This window comes from Aquila chrysaetos, chromosome 20, assembly GCF_900496995.4.
Source record: "Aquila chrysaetos chrysaetos chromosome 20, bAquChr1.4, whole genome shotgun sequence".
Lineage (NCBI taxonomy): Eukaryota > Metazoa > Chordata > Aves > Accipitriformes > Accipitridae > Aquila > Aquila chrysaetos.
In genome coordinates, this window is record NC_044023.1 from 5,577,874 (window position 1) to 5,602,482 (window position 24,609).

General features: G+C 38.7%; 1 protein-coding gene across 19 annotated transcripts in view; it reads right to left on the reverse strand.

The window, feature by feature from the left end:
• The window catches only part of DOCK3 (dedicator of cytokinesis 3), a 226,279-nt gene that overhangs the window by 81,479 nt on the left and 120,191 nt on the right, over positions 1–24,609 (reverse strand). For all 19 annotated transcript variants that reach the window (XM_030043808.2, XM_030043805.2, XM_030043804.2 and 16 more), the window contains 3 exons: positions 22,761–22,908; positions 13,055–13,143; positions 8,716–8,841 (listed from right to left, as the gene is read on the reverse strand). In XM_030043808.2, coding sequence (XP_029899668.1) covers positions 8,716–8,841; positions 13,055–13,143; positions 22,761–22,908 — 363 coding nt within the window. The remainder of the gene's footprint in view (positions 1–8,715; positions 8,842–13,054; positions 13,144–22,760; positions 22,909–24,609) is intronic.

Here is a 24,609-nt window from a genome sequence, read left to right on the forward strand (position 1 = left end):
GAAGCTTTCAGTCCTGTCTTTACTTTCATTTTTATTTCTAGAGATAAGTACCACTTTTTAAGCATGGAAAATACAGCTCTGTAGCTGACATTCAGTGCTTTCTGCGAGGAACGCTCTATGAATGGGAATCTGCATGCAAAATGTCCTCCTTTTTCCATCAACCTCACTCTCGCTGTGGCTTCACACAGAGCTGACTGCTTGAAACACCTCACAGTTAGAAGTCTGAAAATGCTGTCGTTCATTAATGGGAAAAAGATGACAGCAAGAGACTGGTGAAAGACCTCAAATATTTGATCTGCTTTTTCTCATCAAAGAATAGTCATCAAATGCAACACTCCACAGTCCACAACAACAGAGAAAATTACCTGTGCATTTCTCTTGCTGTTCAAAATCAACCTAAGCTACCTATATGTTGACTGTAGGAATATCATGGAAATACAAAACTCTTCACAAAAGATAATTTAAGTAGGGACTTCTGTTTTGAAAATTTTCCTGCTTAACACACTCCATCCTTTTTTCTTCGGAGTTTGCACAATGAGGAAAAAAAGTTTCAATTGGTATGCTGTAATTCTTAATAGAAATTAATTCTACTCACTGTAATTAGCATTTTGGAGCTTCCTATTTATGACCTCTTTTCTGGAAGACAGTCTAGCTACACAAAGTCCAATGTCAGATTGCAAATCATTTTCCAGCCTAAATTAAAGGCATCATTTGGTTATATATAGCATCTTATCTTCCATTAAGCTTAACAGGAGGGATATTGCTGCACTAATTAAAAAAAATGCCTTTGGGGTGGGGTGTAGAGGAATCTAAAAAGCAGTGGATTTACATCAAAATGAAGAAAAAAGAAGGGAAAAAGTATTTTAGTGGAGTATAATGGTGCACCTTCTTTCATAAAAACATTGTCTACTGAATCTTTAAAAAATAGAAAAGGTCATTACATATAGTAAAAATAGGAAAGTAAATGTATCTAGCAAAGACAAAAAGCATTTAACTATTAGGTATGGAGCCCATCAGTTTCCTCAAAATCTGGAGTTAAAACTACAAACTCAAACACTTCTGTTTATTTCAGTGAAAATAACGTGACTACAAAGAATCTCCTTTCCCCAACACGCTAGTTAACCATATTGCTTGCTGAGTCCTCACAAGCCATTTTTTTTCTCCAGTTGCTACTTTTTTTGAGGGGTTTGAGCTCAGATGCACTAATGGGCTGCACAGAAACTGGAGCAAATGCTTGAACACAGAGCAGTTTATTAAAAATTTTGAGTATGCAAATTGCAAGGCTAGAGAAAACATTCTGCACAACACCATGCAAGTGCACGAATAGATAGCGCAGTGCAGCTTGCATGTGACTAAACAAAAAGTGTGATCAGTATGATCAAGAAGTGATCCTTGTCAGCTCCAACACAGAATGGCAGCTACATATCAAGTCAAAAATCTTGGCAGAAAGAGATTTTCCCATATTTAATTCCATTGTAAAAAGAAAAAGATAAAGAACTTGTCTAACAAACCAGACAATTCATGCCCTCTGTGCGCAAACTACTGCACAAACAGTGCTGGCTCTGAAGTGACAGTAACTCTTGCATTCTGAGAGAAAACCAGTGTGGTACACCACCTTGGATCCCTTAGGCATCACATCTTCACATATAGAGCAGAGCAGATTATAAAACTGGGTTAGCTGTGGCCTCCTATCATTAGTAGAGGAATAAAAAAGTGCTAGAAGGCTAGTGGGCCAAAAGTATTTATAGACTAAAACCTACGGATGACATTTTAAGCTGAGGTCTGTTTGTGTTAGATGGATGTCAAGGATGAACTGAAAACCTAATGAGAGTTTTCAGAATGGTATTTGTTTTAAAGCCCATCTCTCCACAACTGTTTTCAATTTAAAACCAAATGTAAACTGCTTTTTAGCATAAAATACATGCAGTTCTAACATATGCAGTTGCTAATTCTTTATAAAAAGTTTTGAAATATAATATCTTTCACAATGATGAAAAAAGAATTGTTTTCTGATGTGTAATGCAGCTCTTCCTTTGCCCTCCCTTCAACTTTATGGGGGTTTTGTTTTGTTTGTTTGTTTTAACCTATTTACAAAGCCTTATGCCAAATGTACAATTGTTTAAATTATAAATCATTAATTATAGCTTTGGGGGGTTCGCTTATATTGAAATGAAATCCTTTCTCCTATCATCTGAAACTACTTTCATGGAAAAAGAGGAATGGTGGAAAAGGCTACATGAGCCATTTATTGATTTTGTGTTTACAATATAAAGAAATGTACTGGAAGACTTCCAAATAAATATTTCTCATTTTCGAGACTTAGTAACATTAAGTAGTCCAATGGCCAATAATTGTCTGGTATCTGTTAGAGTAAGTAGGAGATTTGTCCTGATAAGATTTGTAGGTTTTCCACTAGAAGACTAACCAGTTACTTGAACTGGAATGTAGTAACAGTTTACAGAAACCATCTGCATTTAATCTAAGACTTTTTTAAGGGATCCTAAAAGATTTTGTACACTGAGGACAGGAATGGTCCCTGTTTTATACAGGTGAATACTGCGTCAAAAAAAGTTATATAATTCACAGAAGTTCCTACAGGAGAAAAAGGCAAACAAATCTCTGACATCTTGATTCTAGCAAATTTGTCTTCTAAGAGGGCAATGTTCTGTGACTTTGTGAACCTGTAAAGGACACGTAATATATCCCTGTAAGTTGGGGGAAAGTGGCAACTCACAACATTCAGGATGTGCAGGTCTAGTTTCAAGTAACTTAGTAAAATAACTGTATTTATCCAGAGAATCTTCATTGGATTTTTTAAACTGAAAGTTTAGTCTCTTACAATTTAAGCAGTAAAGGATATAAAAAACAATCCAGCTATAAAAATTAGTATTTATGTCTATATTTCTTAAACTGTTGAGATGGTCCTATTTACTTAGGGTATATACTGTCTACTTGACTCTCTCACATCACTGGGTTTAGCATCTTTTTCAAAATACTGGCATTTTACAGAAGAGTGCCGATAATCTCCAGAGCATGAATGGGCAAGAAGGACACTCAGAGTATCTTCCGCAATGGCTTATGAAGAAAAAACAAAACCATATATTTATGTCCTATATATAAATGAACATCCCCACAACTAGAGTAAATCAGCATCAGCCCACTGACTTAAATGAAGTTATAGCAGTTTAAACCACTAAGGGTTTGACTCTAAGAGACTCAGTCCAGCAAGTAAGATCTTTGAAACTAACTATAAAATGTAGAATACTTATATTCATGGAGAGTGTTATAATGTGCTTTGGCTGTATTTGCTCTAGCCCTTTACTCTTCCTTGTGGCCAAGAGCACGATATGAAAGCAGACATCCCCTTGGTGGACAGCTCTCCTCTGCAGTAGCTTTGGAGGCCACTGCACAAAGAGCAGGGTGCCAGTCATTGGATTCTGATCTCAAACAGCATACTACACCCTTACTTTAAGTTGCAACTTTCTCCAAATGAAAAACGCGCAACTACTTCTGAAGTACAGTAATTTTAACACAGACGAGGTGAACAGTACGATGCCCACAATCAGCTTTGTGATCATCACCTCGTTTTCACAAAGCAAACGGACTAAAGGAAAAGACTGACCAAGTGCACGGTACGGGAAGGGTCTCAAACGCTCGCTGGCCGCCTTCCTGCCTGGCCATTATGGACTTGTTCTCAATCACGTCTCAAAAGATTAAGAGTGCCAGGCCTCACACCGCATGATCTTCCCTTGCTTTAACGGTGAAGTCACCTTTGACACCGTGTAAAACTCAGCGGGATTGCCCACTGTACTGCTACTTGCCTGCTAAAATTAAGAAGCCTGGTATGGTCAGACAGTCTCTGGGAATCACATTAGATCCATTTCAGCAGCTTATTTCCCTGCCCCTTCGCCAGTCAGTCACTAATTTTTTTAAGGCCTATATTATTGAAATAGTTATAGTATGCAACTACTAACATTATTGCGAGTAATATTACAGCAGCAAGGGGAAACAGAGCTTTTATCTACTGCCTGTATGGCAAATTAAATTATCTTTTTTTTTTTTCTATAGAGAGAACATTATGCAAGTTTAACTCTGTGTATTCCTCTAGCTTTCAGTGAGAAGAACACTCAGTTGTTTCAAGGAAAAGGAACAAACAATACTTACTAGATTATTTGCTATCCATTGTTCTGACTTCTATGAATAGAAAAGAATTTATACAATGCTCTTTTTAAATTCAATGATTTCCCTGAAACAGTTTCCTTTCAGTAGTAGGAAGTTGATTTTTTAATATATTTTTTTCTTATCTCCTCCAACTTTCCATTTCCACAAGTTTATTTATCACAAAAATATTTTTTATTCTCCTTGTAAATGCTTTTTGGGGATAAGTATTACACAATTATGTCTTTTAGTCTTGTTGACTCTCTTGCCATGAACATTCTGAGAATAGCTGATGGATTTTGTCATGTCCGTTTCTTAATGTATTTTTGCCATGACTTTGTGCTCCCTGACAGAACAGATGCTGAGATGTTTCTCGCCTTTGCTACTGACTGATCTGTCATAACTACTAAATTTGTCTGAAACACTGTGGTATGAAGAGAGACTGATAAGACAAAGTCTACGCCTCTCTGTTACCGAAGTTTCCCTATGATGTCATGATTTGCCATCTTTACCGATCCCCAACATTCCATGAAAGATATGAAAATGGGAAAAAGCAAGCAATAAGCAGACATTACACAGAAAAGCAGAAACTTACACCCAACTATCTTCATCTCTGCATCAGAAAGAAAGAGGAGAGAATAAAGGGCAAGGAAAGGGAGAGAAGCCAGGAAATTAAGACAAGGAGAGAGAAAAAAAGAGAAAGAAACATCACTCACAAGTAGAAGATGAAGCATGCACTTTTCATCAGAGGATCAAAGTAAAAGACAGAATACTTATCAGCACATGGGGAAGGGAAGGGATGTCCTTTGGGGAACTGACAAACGCCATGCCTATGCAATAGATTTCTGATCAGCAAGTTCTGTATACAAATAAAGTTGCAATCCAAAAGGCAAGCAGCACATGCCTCATTGCTTTTATCTCTGGGGAAAGGTAAAATTGTCAAGATCAGATGGACGGTCTTGAAACCAGTAGCAATTCAGAAAAGAAAAAAAAAACCAAAAAAACCAAAAAACCACAAATGAACAAAAACCCACCACACCTCTTCATGAGGCTGGTTTGACTGAATCCCTTCTGATTTGGACAAAAAAGATAATTAAAGTCTTTATAACGCTCTTCTCGGATCACAACACAGCAGGAAACAAAGAACATTTTACCTTTAGAAATGAAGACAGGCATGGTTATTTTGTAGGATAATAATCTTGTTCTGCATAACCATGCAAGATATAAGAACATAAAGACCGGTTGCACTTTCTTTCTTAATGATGACCAGCTACCACTTATGTTGCTCCTATCTGAGTGAGGGAAAAAGAGGGCTTGGTACAGGAACTAATGCTACTGTTTAGAAAACAAAATGGGATAGGAGAACTGTGTGATAAGACACAGCTACAGAACTTTAATGGTTAAGGTGTTTACATGGGAAAGGTTTTCCTATTAAAAAAGAAAATGAAAATGTTAAAACCTATGACCAAGAGGATTCATTTGAAATGCTAGAGCTATTTACTTTTTAAAAACAGATTTCTTGGTTCAGCAGAATGATCACTGCATATTTTAACAATACTAGGTGACATAGCCTTTATTAATTTATTCACAAAAAAATTTTTAAATCATGCTGCTTTGAAAAATCTGCATCCACTTGCAAAATACAAGTCATGAACCTTCTGTGCTCTTCTCTGAAAGAGGAAACCCTGTCTTTAATGAGAAAGAAACAGTTCTGAAGCAAAGCAAGGAAAAGGTAGTTTGACAAAGACAATTAAAGCAGCAGACATGGTTGAGAACTGCTAACGTGCATGACAGGGTTGGATTTTTGTTTGGTTGTGGATTTTTTTGTTTGATTTTTTCAGTTGTTTTTTTTTTCCCCCCAAAAACCTGAAATATTTTCTAACTTTACACAACACTAGTAAAGCTAAGAAAAAAAGGTTGATTCTGGCTGTAACAACATAAGCACAAAATAAATTGATAGGCATTACTTGTTCATGTAGCTTGGCTAATACACCTGGAAGCTAACTTATGCTACCCAAACATTCTATCCTGGACATCAAGTAAACTCAAACCCCAGTTTGATCTATTGTTTCAACAGCAAACAACAGGCAAATATCTGCTGTCACTTGAATAATGCCAAACATATTTTTATTTTAAAAAAATTTGATAGGTAATTAGAATGAACACTGTTCACTGCATCAGTGAAGTTACATTATATTTTAATCTCCTAATTTTTCCAGAGATGTCATTATCCTGGAGAATCCCCAGGATAATAACATTTTTTTGTTTAGAGCACCATTCATGGCTACCTCTCTCTTCACATCCCGTCTCTACTCTGGCAACGTCCTAATTTATCATTACAGTGAAAGTCTATTCACACTTCCCTGGCTGCCTTTCTTTTCTTACCTGGTGTTTAAAGACATTTACAAACTGCTTTCTCCACAAATGTAAGCCTTTTTTTCCCCAAATACAAATGCCTAAAGCTTTCCATCTAAACTCTATATACGCAGACCTCTTGTAACCCCCTTTGAATCAAGGAGTTCTGGGTGTCCAGCACCTCTGGAGAGGCAGTAAGCATTTAATAGCAGAATGGTGGTCCTTTCACACATGTGTTTGTATCAATCAGGATTTTGAGCAGATCTCTCCCTCTCTCTGAGCCCAATTCCAAATAGATTATCATCTTAAAATCCCTGCATTTTCTCCAACAAGAATTGTGGTTCTCATAAACATGACATTAGCAAGCAACTGTGGTCTTTTGAAGACCGCAGTCTGAAAAACTGATGGGCTGACCAGGGCTGGGAAGATCACTACTGTACCTGTATAGTGAGCCTTACAATGGGAGCATCACAAACATACGCTGTGGAATCTGGTTTTAATTTACCTAAATGTCCAAGGTCTTTAGGCTGAATATCACAAAGATCATAACAATATACTTAAGATTTGGTGGACATCTTTTGCACTGAGGCAGTATTTTCACTAGAGTTCTTAATTAGAGAGAAAGTCTGGAAATTTGAATTAGCTGCAATGAACAGAGAATTTTTAAAGTGTAGGGTAGGAGCACTTTCTGCATGAAAACTGCTAACCTGCTTGTTCAAGCCCTGGAGAAAAGCATTGCCCAAAACAGCAGAGGTACAGGGAAGACAGCCCACTATGCCAGCTTGCAGAAAGAGGCTAGGGCCGAGAAAATGAAAAAACAATTAAAGGGAACACTGAGGCCATAAAGCTGTTCCTTAAGCTTGCTAAATTCAGTGGTCTGAAGCACCTGAGGGACAGCTCTATACATAGAAATGGAGGATAAAGCAATTCTTGCAGGAGAATCAATTCATTTATACAGGTATGTAAATGTTATTTTTGATGTTGACTTTTCTAGGTGTGATCTAGCTATTCTAGCTGACACATCCAGCTGTGATCTCAATTACTGCAGATCACCTTGCAGCAGCTGTGTCTGCATATCAACGTGCAATATTTAACCTTTTCTCTGTTTGATTGCTTTGGGTTAGGACTGGAACTGCTATAAGGTCACTAAAAACTAAAATTTGTAACTGGCTTTATAGCCCACATCTGCTGCTGCTCTATTACTACTATTTTCAATTTTGTTACTAAATGAAGCACATGCTGTTCTAAATCCTTTTACTTTAAGTTTCTAGAAATTCTTCCCACCTACTCCCTATTTTTATTGTGCTTTCTGAAGAGCCTCCATAATGAAGCTACAACAACTACTTTTGATACTGATGTGTCGCTGCAGACTTTCAAGTAATAAAATCTGATACTTTCCCCATTATGCTTTCATAAAATTTCCCATGTCTGCAAAGTCATCCTTGGTCTTGGTTATAATGCATAGCAATGAGGTAGTATTTCAAATGCTATACATGCAATATAATTAGTAAGCCCATTTCTTACTACACTGTAAAAATCAAAGACACTATAATGCCAGGTTTTATATCTATTGATTGCATGACCGGCTAGGTTCCGGTTTCCTCCTAAATGAACTCTTGGCTATGCTGGGGCTGCCTCAACTTGTGCCAAAACAAGAAGCATCTCAAGCTGCTGCTCCAGAAGTAAGGAGCAAACGAAGTACAACAGTGCTTCAGCCACACAGCTGTTGCACGGACTAGGTACTCTGTAAGGCCAGCCGGAAAATCAGACCAGATTTGCAGCCTCATGCATTGTCAACCACTGCAACAGGATTGTACTAACTGCAAGAATCAAGGTGGCAAAGTGGAAACTCTTTTTCTGGGCTTTGGATTATTGGGAAGAAGAACCTTTATGCATTTGAAAAGAAACATCTCTATGCTTAGCATACAGGAGAGGTATCTAATTGGTGGGGGAGGTGGGGGAAATATCAAAGCAATCTTTCCAGACCACCTTCTATACATGTGAATTTAACACCTGTTACTATAATGTTCATTGATTAAAATGTTTTAGCATGCCTCCCTGAATCTGGAATTGGCATTTACTGATAAATAAGGCAACTCTTATTCATCTTCTTCAAGTAAGGCACCCATCCCTGTGGCGCTTGTCTAGGAGAGTATGAGAAAAAAATGACCAATATTTTAAGATTAGAGTTGTTATGTTTACCTGGCATTATAACATCAGGAAAACCCAGCTTCCTGGTAACAGAAACGCCTCTGTTAAAGATCATGGGGTTTTCCCTTCGGATCTGCTCCATGTCGCCACGAAGAAGCTGAAGAGATATTATAAGTCCTAGGAAAAAAACCAAAGATGCTCATTTTTTCAGACCTAAGAATTAGGTGTCTGTATATACAAGGGATGTAGGTAAAATAATGCTTTCCTCCACAGTTAAATTAACTCAAATATATAAATAGAGTTCTTTTCTCCCTTGGAGTAATTTAAAATTGAAATGGAAGAAACAAAACTGCTTTAAGGGATCAGTTAAGAGCATAACATCATATTAAAATACAATTTTTTAAAATCAGAATACTTAATTCCACAGAGATGTCACAAGTTACAGTGAAGTATTTGGCATTATTTCTATTCCTCACATACAGCAGGTTACAGTGCATGTATGAGCAATGCCACCTCTGTCTGAACTACCAGATCACACAATGCTGTAGAACATCTCTAAAGTGCCTTTAATCCCACTTAATACCATTAAAAAAAAAAAAAAAATCTCAAAGCATATCTGTTCCACTTGTTTCTTTAACTACTTCAAACAGGAATGTTGATTTTAATGAAATTCCCTTCAGTACCTCAACATGTTTCAAGAGTACCAACTGGCCAAACTGACTTCAGCAACAAGCTCTTCCAATGCGACCCTTTGGTCAGTCTATCAACAGAATACCTTGACTAGGAATAATTACACTGTTAATCTCAGTCCAACTGCTTTCTCTAGTCGCTTTTAATTTATATCGTACTACACCCTAAAGTGAGGATAATGTATCGGGGTAAAGTTACAAAGTCAAGCATTACGATACCAGAAACACTAGAATTAAGCTCAACCATGCAAGCTCAGTCTCATCTGCTGAGCATACATTACCAGCTTCACATAGCCATGTGAATTACGTTCACACAGTAATTTTTCACAATCTTTACCTCATTCAATGAATGATAGTTAGTCAACAGTTCTTTCTATCCTCTCTGTTCACTCTCTGGAACAACACATACAAAACCAAACACTGCCCTGTATACATATTCTTGCACAAGCCATTTCAAGTTCTGCTATTTCCTAAGCTTAATATATGGGCTTTGCAAATAATATTTAGTCCCCACTTTGTTAGACAAGTTACTAGGGGAATGAAACCAGTTAGATCATGTACCTCCCACCCATTTTCTGCTCTCTTGCCTTGAAATAATTTTCAAGCCTGTTGTTTGGCTTCAGCCAAATCTGGCAAATAAGTAGATACCCAGATAACATGAAGACTGTAAGTTCTATGAATACTGGGAGGAGGGATGGAAAAAGAGCATAAAACCTTAAAGTTAAGGAAAAGGGAGGCCAATCAGCCAGCTGGACAATCAGCATGTATGTCCTCAAAAGCTGCCAAAACATGGACTTGCAACTGTCCAGCTAAGTAGGCAGAAGAGCGCTGCAAAGCACTGCAGGGAGAACAGCGGCTTTATAACCATGGAAAAAATTCAAACCCTTTCAATACCATGTGTGAGTGTACACCTGTGTGTGCGTGTGCTACAGAAGCTTTAACAGAACACAGGACACAAGTTCATTAGAAATCAGTCTTGACTATTTTTGCCACTTAGAGAAAAACTTGTTCATTTTTGTCCTGGTCTCAGCAGGGATAAGAGTTAATTGTCTTCCTAGTAGCTGGTAGGGTGCTATGTTTTGAGTTCAGTATGTGAAGAATGTTGATAACACTGATGTTTTCAGCTGTTGCTAGTAGTGTTTAGTCTGAAGTCAAGGATTTTTCAGCTTCTCATGCCCAACCAGTGAGAAAGCTGGAGGGGCACAAGAAGATGGGAGGGGACACAGCCAGGGCAGCTGACCCAAACTGGCCAACAGGGTATTCCATACCACGTGACATCATGCCCAGTATATAAACTGGGGGGAGTGGGGGCAGGGGATCGCCTCTCGGGGACTAACTGAACGTCGAAGGGCAAGTAGTGAGCAATTGCACTGCACATCATTTGTATATTCCAATCCTTTTATCATTACTGCTGTCACTTTATTAGTGTTATCATTATTAGTTTCTTCTTTTTATATTCTATTAAATCGTTCTTATCTCAACCCATGAGTTTTACTTCTTTTCCTGATTTTCTCCCCCATCCCACTGGGTGAGGGGGGGAGTGAGTAAGCAGCTGCGTGGTGCTTAGCTGCTGGCTGGGGTTAAACCACAACAATTTTATATGCTCTTTTGCTATTAAAAACAAACAAATGAAAATAAATTCAAAAAATTCTAGCATAAGGGACTGGAGCAAATTTGTAAGTTCAGACCTTCCCACACCTACCCCCCCCCAGTACTTAACAAATAGCACCAGAATTAATCTATTATCTATAAAAATCAGTCACTAGAGGTAATAGAATATGTAATTTTCCAGCATGGTATTACATATATTACTTGTAATACCCTCCCACATTTTCTATCCCAAAAAACTTCTGCCTAGCTTCTTGCTCTCCCCAAGAGGTTTTGTAAATCTGCTCTCCAGTCCTCTTTTCTACCCAGCCTATCATTCCAGTTTTCTTCTATTCCTTGCAGCAGACCTGAAGGACTAATTTTACACAAGACCTGGGAAGGTGGGGAGAGAAAGAATCAGAGAGCTTTTCTACATAGAAAAATCACACTTGTAATTTGAGCATTTTCTCACTGTAAGAGCAGGTTCTGAGAGGCCCAAATTGTATTACTGGTGCTTATCTCCTGTCAGGCTGCAATACTGCCCCTCCCAGCAGGACAATACCTCTGCCAAGTTTCAATCTCTATTCCAGAGATGCACTAGGTCTTAATGAAATATTTGAAATAATTATTTTTAAAAGCCAAAGGCAAGGGTAAAAAGCTATCTATTTTCTTTTCTTTCTGCTCTTCAAAAAGGCTCATGCTTGGAAAAAAAAAAAGTTTCGGGCAGACACCTGGCATTGGAAATAAATGCAAACAGTCCAAGTTTTCAAAGCTATAAACAATTCAGGAAAATGCTTTAATGATAAGTGGAGGATGACCTTAACCATAACAGCAGAACAGCTGGGAAGGAGACCAGCTTTGCATATAATAAAATTCCAAACCTGAAAACTGTTTTATTTGCTTATTGTTGTGCTTAATATCTTCCATGGGAGTGTGAACTGCATATTCCACTACAATATCTCAATATGCAAACAAGTGAAATTAAGACAATATCAGTATGCGGACATCAGTATGCCAATGAATCAGGCACTCCGTAATGAATGCAGAACTAGCTGTAATGAAGCAGAACTGTATTGTATTGGCTGGTTCATTTGGAATAGAACAGTTATGATATCTCTGAATTAGCAAACTACAGAAATCATTAAATGAGGTAACAAGATAGCACAAGATTTACTTTCCATCTTTATCTGTCATTAGCTAGGAAAATAAAAATGGATTTGAAAGGTGGCAAAAACTCTGCCAAGACAGTTATTCTCCTCAACTATGTAATGAAACATCTAGTACTGACACTATCACAGAGAGTCTTCTTGATAATCAATTTGTACATACAAACCCACTGCTTATTTTCTGGACAGTCAGAATTTTCTGAACAGTCAGACAAATATGTTAGATAAATTTAACCTCTGGCTTTGCTTCTGTCGACAAGGATGCATGGTATCCTCAGGAGAGCAAGCCTTAGATATGTGTTGTACCTGGAATTTTCAAGGGAATACAGGATGAAAAGGAAGCCAGTTTTACTCAGGGAAATTCTGATGAATAAAATTTAAATTCTTCATTCCCTGTGCAGCCAAGGCTGGTCACAGTAACGTAAGCCCGTGTCACAGAAAAAACTTTTAAAGGAGTTCTGCCAATGCTGATTGCTGCTTATGTTGTACCCTCCCATAGGCTAGCAGTTTGCACAAGCATAGGCACACCCAGCAACTGTCACAGCCAATACAGGAAGACCCACAGAGTAAGCTGATACTACGGCAGGCCACTAGCTCTCTCCACTGCTGGCCTCTCTTGAGATAAAATAACACTACAGACATAACGATGAAGGAAATTTAGCATGCTGAATTAATATTATTGTCAGCTGTATCTGAGAAGGAAAGATAGCAGGTGGTGAGGTTTTTTTTTAATTCCTGCTTAAGTTTGCAAATGCAATACAGATTTTGACCTGTAAACTGGACGTGAATGAATGAATTTTAGCTAAATTTTTAAATCACTCCAAGTAGAGAAATTCAGCTATGCATAATCTCACATCTCACTGAATTTCTCTGCTATGAATAATCAGCAGTTTCCCAAGGGAAATATTCAGCTGTTATTATGACAAAAATGTACAAGTAGATATTTACCATAGTTTGAGCTGGGTGCTGTGTATTTGGTGCTGGACTTGCGAATAATATTTTCATGGATCTGGCACCATTCGTTTTCGTTGTTACACCTAAAATAAAAGAACACTAATTCAAGTTAAAAGCTTTCTGCTGAACCATCTTAGGTCAGAGGAGTCAACTTTGCTGCAGAGATAACATGAAAGGTTGTGGGGTTTTGATGAATGAAAGAAATCCCACATAACTCTTGTTTTTAGAAGTGAAAGAAAACAAAACATTCCTTAATAGTTATCTCCTTTTTATGGACACTTTGGAGCCTGTGGTGACTTTTCTGTCATCAAAGCCATTGTTTCACTCTTCACTCTTCATATTATGGCAGAAGGAAGCAAGCTCTGGACATCCTATTTGAATTCTGTGCACGCAGAAAATTAATTTTAAGCTGAAATTAACTCTTGCCATATATTACCTTTTTGGGTTTAATAATAAAAAAGTTAAAATCAAGAAATAAAAAGTGAAATTTGAAACACTAAATAATGCCCTGATTATTTTAGTATCTCAGGCATTTACAAGGCTTCTGCTTACCTACATATTTTACAGAATGCCTTGAAACATGATGCAACTGCCCCCCAAACTGTAGGACAAAAACATATAACACAAAATATGTTTTTGTATGTGTATCACCTTCTGAAGGAGCATTTCACAACTGTTTATTCATCTATACGTAATACTAATAAGCATTTGTAAATACTGTTATACTTCATTTTCAGTTACGTTACCATCTGTAAATCTTCAATAATTTTCTAGGATAGAAATTACAATACAGTTATTTGTCAACAGATCTCTCCTATTTCCACTCAGTATTTTTTCACCAGGAAAAATTCAGTTGTTAATATCAGTTCCAATAATGCACAACAATTTGGTGTGTGGATTATAACCTTGTTCAAACAAGATTCAGGCAGGATAGCTGGCTGCACTCTCCTTGATCAAACAATCAGATTCAAACCCGCTGGATGTACCTCTTACCAAGAGCACCACTTAATGGCAGCACCTATAAGCAAAATTGTTCTAAATATTTCCTACTAACTCTATCTTTCCTGTTAGGTTTTGCAGTTAAAGGCTCATCTTAAACACAAAGGAGAAGAGCAACAACGGCAGGTGGGGGAACGATGGCTGCTGCAGGAGGATGTTCAGCACAGTGCGAAACCCAGCAAGATGAGTCAGCCAGAAAGGCTCTCTGGATCGCTTTAAAGACTGAAATGGGTTACTGCTTTTAGTGATACAGGACTTATTGTGGGATGTTGGGGAAGAGCATTGTGGAATTGTTCAAGACTTAATATGAACTGTAGGGAAATAGAGCGATAATGGTATAAAATGGCCCGTTCACACCTAAATAGGTTGCTGCCAGTATCCTTGTCTGGCCATGCCCTCTGCCTGAACTGAACGTCTAAAACCAGGGACTGGAGGGATTTGTCGTGTGTATATGTATGCACGGATGTTTTCCACTGACAAGTTTTTACCCTGATAAACCCGACAGGAAAACAGGACGAGAGCTTTGGCGCTGTACGTTTTTTTATGAGTGTGCACTTTCTGCCTGTGTCGATCTGCGTGGCCGGCTATATGCGTGTGTATTGTGTGTACGTACACGTGTGGGATACGGGCTCAGCCTTCCGCCTGCCTGGACCCAGGGGCACGGAGCTCTGGCAGCCTCACCTCTCTCGGGCTACTGGATTCAGCAGCTCCTAACATCTCCCGTCACCATTCCAATGCCCTTAGCAATTTTGGAGACTTTAGACTAATTGCATGACATTGCATGCACTTATATGGGAGTTTCCTTCTGTTTGTTTTTCTATGGCTAACTTCCAATTCCCTCTTCCATTCTTAGCCTTTGTCAGGATTGTTTCATCAAATTGGAATGTATTACCTTCAAAATACAAGTTAATGAGAATTATAAAGACAAGAAGAAATGAATATAACAAAATAACGGGCTACGCTCTCTACCACAGCATGACGCTGCGTCATCGCAATAAAATCAGACTGCGCAACTGTGTAGTGGAAAGTCAAAACCAGTATCTCTTACTGCTCCATTCCATGCCTTACATATATATATTTTGAAGTGGAGCAACATTAAAAAAAAAAAAAATCCTCTGTAAATCACTATCTATAGTTCTATAGATATTCTCATTACTCTGATGGCAAGATTCTGGAGAGAGAAATTAGGGACTCCGAAGCATTTGGAAATTACATTGTGATAGAGATGGCTGACAGCAGCAGCAGAAGATGTTTCAGTTTCCTTTCCAGTCATGAAGGAATACAGATTTCTTTTAATGATAACCCACAAAGAAATCATCAGGTGAGCAGAGAGCCAGCACAGCTGGAAACAGAACAAGAGCACACCTGGATGCTTGCTTCTGTCTGGATCTTGGGCACCTGAGTCAGAAGTGCCACACTTCTGTTTAGAGTCCAAAGCCAAAAATGCAAGAATTGCAGTGCCACTGAGAAAGTTATCAAGGAAACAAGCCCCACGTTCTGAGTCCATAGGCTACTGTCCCATTGTATGAGAGAGACAGACATTAGATTGGGGCAGGGGAGAAAGCGAAAGAATTGAAGTGTCCCTCTTTATCAAGCTATTACATGAAACATGAGCCATATAATCTTCTCTCTCATGAGCTGTGTTTTTAATGAAAGTGACTTCAGCTGTTTTGTTTAGCACTGGATTCAGTGTCACCAGCACCTTTAGAGGTCTCCTGTGTCTGCCTATACAATCAGGCCGTCAGCAGATATAGGCAGATCTTCAGTTTCATTAAGTTTCCCTCTTTCTAGACAGTAAATAATGCCTAAGCTCTTTCATAGAGTTTAGGTATTAACTTATATTCAAAGACAACAAACCTCAGATATTAGGACAATGTCAGGGACCAAAATGTAGGTCTTACAACTGCTGAAGCATTTTTCTAGCCATTTTGGAAAAGAAAAAAATCCCTATGTGTATATATATAAATACTTACTGAGCTAATTATATCATATTTTCTATGTATCTGTATACTTCAGGTCTTTTTTCATCCTGCAACTTTTATGCAACCCAAAGTCTTAGTCCCACAAAAAGTAATCCATGCCGTACATTAAGTGAACTTCCCAAAACTTTTCACAACGCAAAGACAGCCTTTCTCCAGTGATAAGATCTAGTCAGAACTATGTTTTGTAAATTACTGTTTACACAACATACCAATATTTAAGCAGTATTTGTTTATATGTTTCTACTGTCAGTTGGGAAAAGACATTACTTGGCAGTTGTTAGTCTGGACCTAGAATACTGTGCTCAGCTTGGGGTTCTCCAGTACCACACAAACCAGACAGCTGGAGAGAGTCCTGTGATGGGCAGGTGGCTGGAGCACATACTGTAGGAGAAGAGGCTGAGCGACCCGGGCTTTTTCAGCCTGGAGAAGACAAGGCAAGAGGGGGAACATTAACAGCAGCCTTCCAAGACCTACAAGCAGTTATTAAGACAACAGAGCCAGCCAGGTTCTTCAGTGGTGCACAGTGAGATGATGTAAAGCACCAGGCATAAACACAAACAAGAAAGGTTCAGACTGGATACTAGAAAAACCTTTTCCGTGAGGACAGTCAAGTATGATTGGAACAGGTTGTCCAGAGAGGCTGTGCGATCTCCATCCTTGGAGGTTATCGGGACACGACTGGATAAAGCACTGAGCAGCCTGGTCTGATCTCATGGCTGGCCTTGGTCTGAGAAGGAGCCTGGACTAGAGAGGTCTCCATCTACCTGAATTAGGATGCTTTTTTATCTTAACATCAAAGTCGCACAACTTTATTTGCACTAGTATATGTAAAGCTGTATAACCAACCTGCTAAACTCACTAAGCTTGAACGGAATCATACCAGGAAAGAAGTGCCATCAGTGCTATAGCTTGTTACCACATAAGGAAGAGACACACTATAAATGTTACGAAGTACTTCACACTAGTGTAAGCACAGCTGAAATGACAATTTTACTAGTATAATAATCTGATTGAAAAACAAAAATGGAACCTTTACCACAAACAGTGCTATTGGTTAAAAAAGAAAAAAGGAAAAGAAGAAAAGTAAAAACAGTATGTTGATCAAGTCTAATTGCCTTTAAAATTCAATTCTGCTTTATTTAAATCACAACTGCAAGATTTAAAGATTCCTCATGAAGTCAGCAATTTTTAACTTAGCAGCAATAGCGAATCTTATTTCTCATTAAGTGCTACTGAATTAAACAAGTAAATTAAACTTCTGTCCTACTGACCCTTAAAAGTAAGGAAAAAAAAAAAAAAGGAAGACTATAAGCCTTCAGCTTCTAGCAAGACAGGAGTCTTGAGAAATAACTCACTTCATAAAACTTCTCCCAAGCATATTAACATTTTTTCCCTTTTTTTTTTGTTTCCCACTGAGAGTACCTAATGTCAGCAAAATCATGGTAAGGTACAAACAAGCTACTGTGAAGACAGTAGGGATTTTTTTGTCTGCTGCATTATGTAACTGAAGAATAGTACAGCAAAAGGAATTAAGGCTATCTAGAACAGGTAGTACCTAGTAATTTTCTACAGCTTCAGTATTACAAACCCATATACTGCCAGGAATAATGAGATAACCCACAAAGCCTGTTATGGCACACTGTGCGGGTTTTGGCTGGGACAGAGTTAATTTTCTTCACAGTAGCTAGTATGGGGCTACGTTTTGGATTTGTGCTGGAAACGGTGTTGGTAATACGGGGATGTTTTTGTTCCTGCTGAGCAGTGCTTACCCAGAGCCCAGGGCTTTTCTGCTTCTCCCCCCACCCCACCAGCGAGCAGGCTGGGGGGCACAAGGAATCGGGAGGGGACCCAGCTGGGACAGCTGACCCCAACTGACCCGAGGGATATTCCAGACCATATGACATCATGCTCAGCATATAAAGCTGGGGGAAGAAGAAGGAAGGGGGGGACATTCGGAGTGATGCTGTTTGTCTTCCCAAGTAAGCATTACGCATGATGGAGCCCTGCTTTCCTGGAGATGGCTGAACACCTGCCTGCCGTTGGGAAGTGGTGAATGAATTCCTTGTGTTGCTTCGTCTGTTTGTGTGGCTTTTGCGTTACCTATTAAACTGTCTTTATCTCAACCCATGAGTCTTCTCACCTTTACTCTTCCAATTCTCTCCCCCATCCCACTGCAGGGCGGGGGGAGTGAGTGAGTGGCTGTGTGGGGCTGAGTTGCCGGCTGCGGTTAAACCATGACACACACTTACTGACACCCCCTGTAAATGTCGATTATTATAAAAGCAAAAGGAACATAGACAACTTGGAATAAATTAAACACCAAGTACAGACAGTAAAAAAGGAAAAATGGAGAAAAAACATTAAGAGTTACTTCCTCCCAGCATGCTATCCAAAAGTATTCATTTAATTAAAACGTTGTATGCCTGTATTCCCAGATTATCTGGTACATTTAGATTGGGATTATCCCACCTGAAATTTTAGCTCCACCTATCTCAACATTCCTCCTTTCACTGCAGTGGGTTAGGTATCAGACATCTCAGCTGACTGTTAAGAACACATGGACATTAAAAAAAAAAAAAAAGCTTCGCACACTGGCAATAGGAGATACTACTTGGGCAGGGTATGTGAGCAGCCAGGCTCCCACACCCTGCCCTGAGGTTGTTGGATTAGGGATGTTAGAGTGTACATCCCTGTCTGTTCCTATTCCTCTGTTTACGGACCTGGTGTTCATAAACTTGTCTAATCCCCTTTGGACCTGCTAATCTTGCCTGTCTTCACAACGTCCTGTGGCAGTACAACCCAGAAGATCATTACCTGCTTTCTGAAGAAGTACTGTCTTCCATCTTTTTTCATGTCATCTCATACCAATTTCATTGAGTATCCCTAATTCTTGCACTGCTGTATTCTGTGAACAACAGTTTACCCTCCACCATGACTTTGTAAGTCTTGGTCATGTCCCTTCCCACCACCACTTTTCTCCTCTTCAAGCTGAAGCTCCCCATGTCCTCAATCTCTCTCCTAAAGAAACGACTCTATGCTGTTAAACATTTTAGTTGCTCTACGCCATACCTTCTGTAACTACTACACCCTTTTGGGGAGATCAGATATCCACACAGTAACTCAAGATAGGTCAGCACTGAAGTGACCTGCCAAAACTTAAAGAGTACGGCAAATTGAGTTCATTTGCATTCCCCAAAACAACTTCTCAAAACTAAAACACAACAGAGCTGAGACATTAATGGGCAGTACAAAACCCCTTTCAGTAATTGTGGTGTTCTGTGCTAGCTCAGAACTTTAACCAATACTCAGGTTACTTGTCAGGAAAAAGTAATAATTGACTCACGTTGTTTACTTCTCTTCCCTTGCCAAGACATTAAAAGTCATTTATACTATTGCAAATAATATTCTTCTTAAAGTAGAGAGATAACCTATAGGACAAATTCTATACCATCCTCCATCCTCACAGCTGAGACTACAGAAAATTTCTAACCTCTGATAATTTTTCAGTTGCTGTACCAGCCTCTGGAGTGCAAGTTAAAATAGATTTCAGCCTCCAATGACTTATGCCTGCAAATTAACCTGGAACAAAGTTACCCCCAAATCAATGGACTGTAAAGATAGCTTAAAGCTAGTTTTGTACCAACTACGAATGTAGGCTGCACTTTACATTTCCTGAACACAAAGAAGAAGAATATTCTCCCAAGTTTGAAATGCTGGCCTGAAAACACTTCCTTGTAATGCATTTTATTGCGTTAACGTTTTACTTGTCTAAATACCAAATATATTACAAAATATATTTCTCCTTTAAATAAGAATTTTCTCCTGAGCCATCCATCACCTTTTCAGGTTGGCTGGTTCTACAGTAGATTTACCATTTGGAATGTTTGCCATACTACATCAGACCCTGATGTCAAGCAGATGGGGACAGAAATGCAATGTACGCTCTTGTCCAGCTGGGCAAATAGCAACAACTGAGTATCAAAAGGGAAAGGCATTCAGGCAATACACCGCGTTAATAGGAAGGACTTTAAAGAGCTAATGCTGGAGAAGGAGAAAAATAAAGGAGTGAGAGAAAATAGGACTAAAAATAAAACTGAAAAAGATAATATGAAAAAGAAATACCAGAGGTTTTTAGGGGAGTGGGAAGATTGACACAAAGAGTAACATTCAATGAGCAAAAAATTCCATTAAAGACAAAAATTCATATAAAAATATGAAAACAAGTAATCTCAGAAAATAAAGGATCAAGAATTTAGTTTCTGTCTCACTTTTTGATAATATACATGTAAAATATTTTAAAAGAATTATAAAAGTAAACCTTCATGCTTTTTCATAATAAGCTTATAACTAGAGCTGTGGTACTATATCCTCTTAGTAAGATTATAACATGACTGCTGGATTAACAAACAGGAAAATCTGGATTGTAAGAGAGAAGTATTTTTCAGACATAAATCTTTTACAATAATAAGGCAAGCTGAGAAAGACTGGTGAAGTAAATTGATTTCCCCCCCCCCCGCCATAAGCATTCTTCTCTTGTGGATTCAGCAAAAATCTCCATTGAAACACCATATATTTGTTTCAGCCTTTGTTAGGTTTTCAGTCTCTCAAATTTTTTCCAGCTTCTCCCTGTGAAAAGGCTTTTCTGGCTGTTGCTGACTGCCTCATTTGTGGCAGCTGTAAGCTTTAGACAGATAGCATACAAAAAGAGTGCTTTTTACTGCTCCTTTAAAAATACAAATACACCTCCCTCCTTATTTCACCTTTATGATGTTTTTGGGTTGGCCCGAGGCATTTTAACAGTAATCAAAATGAGAGCAGCAGGTAAGAAAATCAGTTCAGCGTTGTTTAAGCATTCATACACAATTTTAAACTTACAAAGGACAAAAATCCGTCATTTCAATTTTACTCTACAAAGCAAGAAAGGGTAGGTTAGCTAAAAGAATGTGCAAAGAGAACATGCAAGCAGATAAACCTGTGAAAACTTTATCATGGAAGACCAACAGCTATTAAAGCTGCAAAAGGGATAAGATGGTGCCCTTTAGATATATCCATTTTCCCTTCTGAAGATTTTTGTTGGAGGTTTACAGAGAACTCTCCAAACAGCAGTAACATAAAAGAATAATGTACAAGACTTATAACAACTCAAGTGGATGATAATAGTGTAAAAAATTACAAGCACCTGATTATGCAGTTGAATTCTGTTATGGGCTCTACTTCTTCCATGGGAAGGCCATAATGACTGTGTGTGGATGTTGAAAACAAAGGGTGTGGGGAAGGAGGTGTGAAGAACAGCTGCTAGAAACCTACTTAAACATTTAGGCAGATACAGCTGGTACTTTGGGTGGCATGAAGGGAATCCATATTAACAAAACACTTCAGATTAAGAGGAAGAAAAGGGCTCTATCTTGTGATTTTTTTGATCATAGCACTAGGACTTTGGATTGCTCTCACTGGCTGCATGACTTTAGTTGTCACTGACAAATGGAGAAATCCAGTATTCTGCAAGTTTTTTCTCTCCTATCCTTCAGTGAATAAGAAGCTAAAGATGCATTAAAAGGGCATCAAAACAGAAATCTGAAATTCAAAATGCTCCATTACTGTAAACATTCAAAATGTTGCAGTTGCAATATATTAACGCCATATCTACAAGGCCAATATTAACATAACTACATAACCAAAACCACTGGTCTGAGATAAGCTGAAACTGAACGGTGACAAAATGCCACGATTATCCAGATTCCATTGACATAGAGAAGAAAGAGGACCATTTTCTTCCCTATAACTTGACATTTCTGCTACAGTTTTCGTAACTGTTGGCAAAAGAAGAATGGAAGAGCTGACTCTGACTTTTCTTTGGACTTACAGATTTCTAATGTATGAAGAGATGTCCAAGAATCTTTCAGTGAACAGTGAAAGCCATTTTTTCATTTATAGTTTCCCTTGAATGTCAGATTTTCTGCTGCTGAATGCACTTCTCAAAGCATAACAAAGTTCTGTAATCCCCCCAAATTATCTTATTACTTTGAATAGTGGCCACAGACCGCAAAGTAATGTCAGCTGTATCTCAGCCCATCTGCAAAGCAGATCTTGCCAGTATTTATCCTCAGTGACAAGAGATTTAAATATTCCCTGCAGTCTCCAGACAGTTTGTCTGTGGCCTCTTTATTCGACTGTGAGACCACGTTTCATAAGAATTTCTTAGTTCAAAGTTCAAAATCACAAATAACTGAAGATAGATTCTTGCTCAAAAAATGTTGACTTGTTTTGAATTTTTTTGGTCACACACTGTTGACTCCTGTTTTTTCTGCTTCTTTTGTTGGTCACCATGACTGGTAAGGAATAGGAGATGGGGCGTCAATAACTATTCCCTTCATCAGGTGGAATACAGCATATTTCTTTGGTTTGAGCTTAGCAGGTTTTAAATAAATCATATCAATAAAAGTGCAGCTTTGCATATCACAGATTTTGGGCAATATTCAATAACTTCTGAAGCATTTCACATACCTGAAACATCTGTGATAATATTCACTAGTTTCTACGAGCTTCTGGAAGAATAAAGGAGCAAAACCCAGTGCCAACAGCACTAGTTTACCTTGTGAGGAGGATAAAGCTGCAAATGCAGTTTATGACACCTTGATTTTCCATATCTCTTTAGTATCTCATCACCCAACATATACAAAGTGTTTTTCCTAATTCTCTTCCTTCTAGGAGTTACTCACGTGTAAACTTTGAGAACAAAATCCTTCTCTTCTTTTATTTCAGAGATTGACTGAAGTACATCCATGATGCTCAATACTGCACAGCCATAGGGGCGGCGATAGTGTAAATGAGGGGGGCCTTTTTTTGAATCATTTAGCAACATGCGACCTAAAATTAACAGAAATTTAAAACATTAGAGATTCACATGCAGCCATTCTGTCTATTCTGTTCTATTATCCCTCTGAGTATGCATACCTACAGTAAGTTTCAACCACAGCTTGCAGACTTTCCTATACTTCTGTATTGGGTCTGGCTGAGATGGAGTTAATTTTTCCCACGGTGGCCCTCATAGTGCTGTGCTCTGTATTGGTAGTTAGAAAAGTGTTGATAACACACCAGTTTTGGCTACTGCTGAGCAGCGCTGGTGCAGCATCAAGGCTGTGCCTCCAACGTTCCCCCTGCCACTCACCAGTAGGCTGTGGGTGGGCAAGATCTTGGGAGGGGACATAGCCAGGACAGCTGACCCGAACTGACCAAAGGGGCATTCCCTACCAGATGGTGTCTGCTCAGCAATAAAAGCTAAGAGAATGGAGGAGGAGAGGGGGCATTTGTTATTATAACACTTGTCTTCCGGAGCAACCGCTACACGTACTGAAGCCCTACTCCCCGGGAAGTGGACAGACGTTGCCTGCTGATGGGAAGTGGAGAATAAATCTTTTGTTTTCCTTTGCTTCCACATGCAGCCTCTGCTTTTGCTTTACTAAACTGCCTTTATCTTGACCCATGAGGTTGTTTCCATCTTGTTTTCTCCCTCACCCTGTCCTGCTGAGGAGGGGAGTGATCGAGCAGCTTGGTGAGCACCTGGCATCCAGCCAGGGTCAACCCACCACAACTTCTCACTCTTTTTTCTTCTTATACTGTTTCAAATCCAGAGGTCTATTTGAACCCACCTGACCCACTGGGCTACTCTGGTTAAGGCACATTCACCTCATTTAACTAACAGAATGCCCAAGGGCAAAGTGAACAGCATCATGTCTGCCCATCTTTGATTTGCAGCTCCATGACAAATATTTGCACCTAGCTGGGCTGACTACAAATCATCTGTTGAATGAGCTGAGAATACGGCTTGTACTTGCCTCTCTGCATCCACACAGACATTCACTGTGGTCCTTCCATTGTAGTCCAATATTTACACAAATTTTCACTTTATACAATTGCTTTAAGAGAATGTATTTTATGTTGTGTCATTTATTATGTTTGTCTTGGAGCGCATAAAGGAGAATTCTGAAGTATGAAGCTGCTCAATGATTAAGTTCCTATTGTTCAAGCAGTTTTTTAATAGCGTAAAAAATGCCAAAACCAGAAAAATCACTATGATAATCTAAGCCAACTTGTAACATTACACATAATAATTTGTCCAGCACTTCTTGCATCAAGGTTAAAAACCTGAGTTTGAACTACAGCATATCTTTCTATAAGCTTCATTTGTCACCTCAAGCAACACAGAGTAATTCTAACTTTTACACACTTTATGACACAGTGAAGTCAGACAATGAAAAACTGATCCTTGTAACACATTTGTGACTTAGAAGGCATATTGTCATTCACAGGACAACACAACACAGCTATGGTTTCACTAAGCTGTTCGGACCTTCTGTACTTCAGAAAAGGTATGTGTGGCTGGTAATGGCTGCTAGTAGTGAACGGGCTGGAAATAGGGTTAAATACCCTTTCATTGTAAACACTCCCTAGCCATTTTTTAGTTAACTGAAAACCTGAAAAACATGAAAGACAGTGCGCTACTCAGTTGTTTAGAATAATACAACTGAAGAGACTGTTATTCCTACTATATGTTGTTAATGTTTTAGG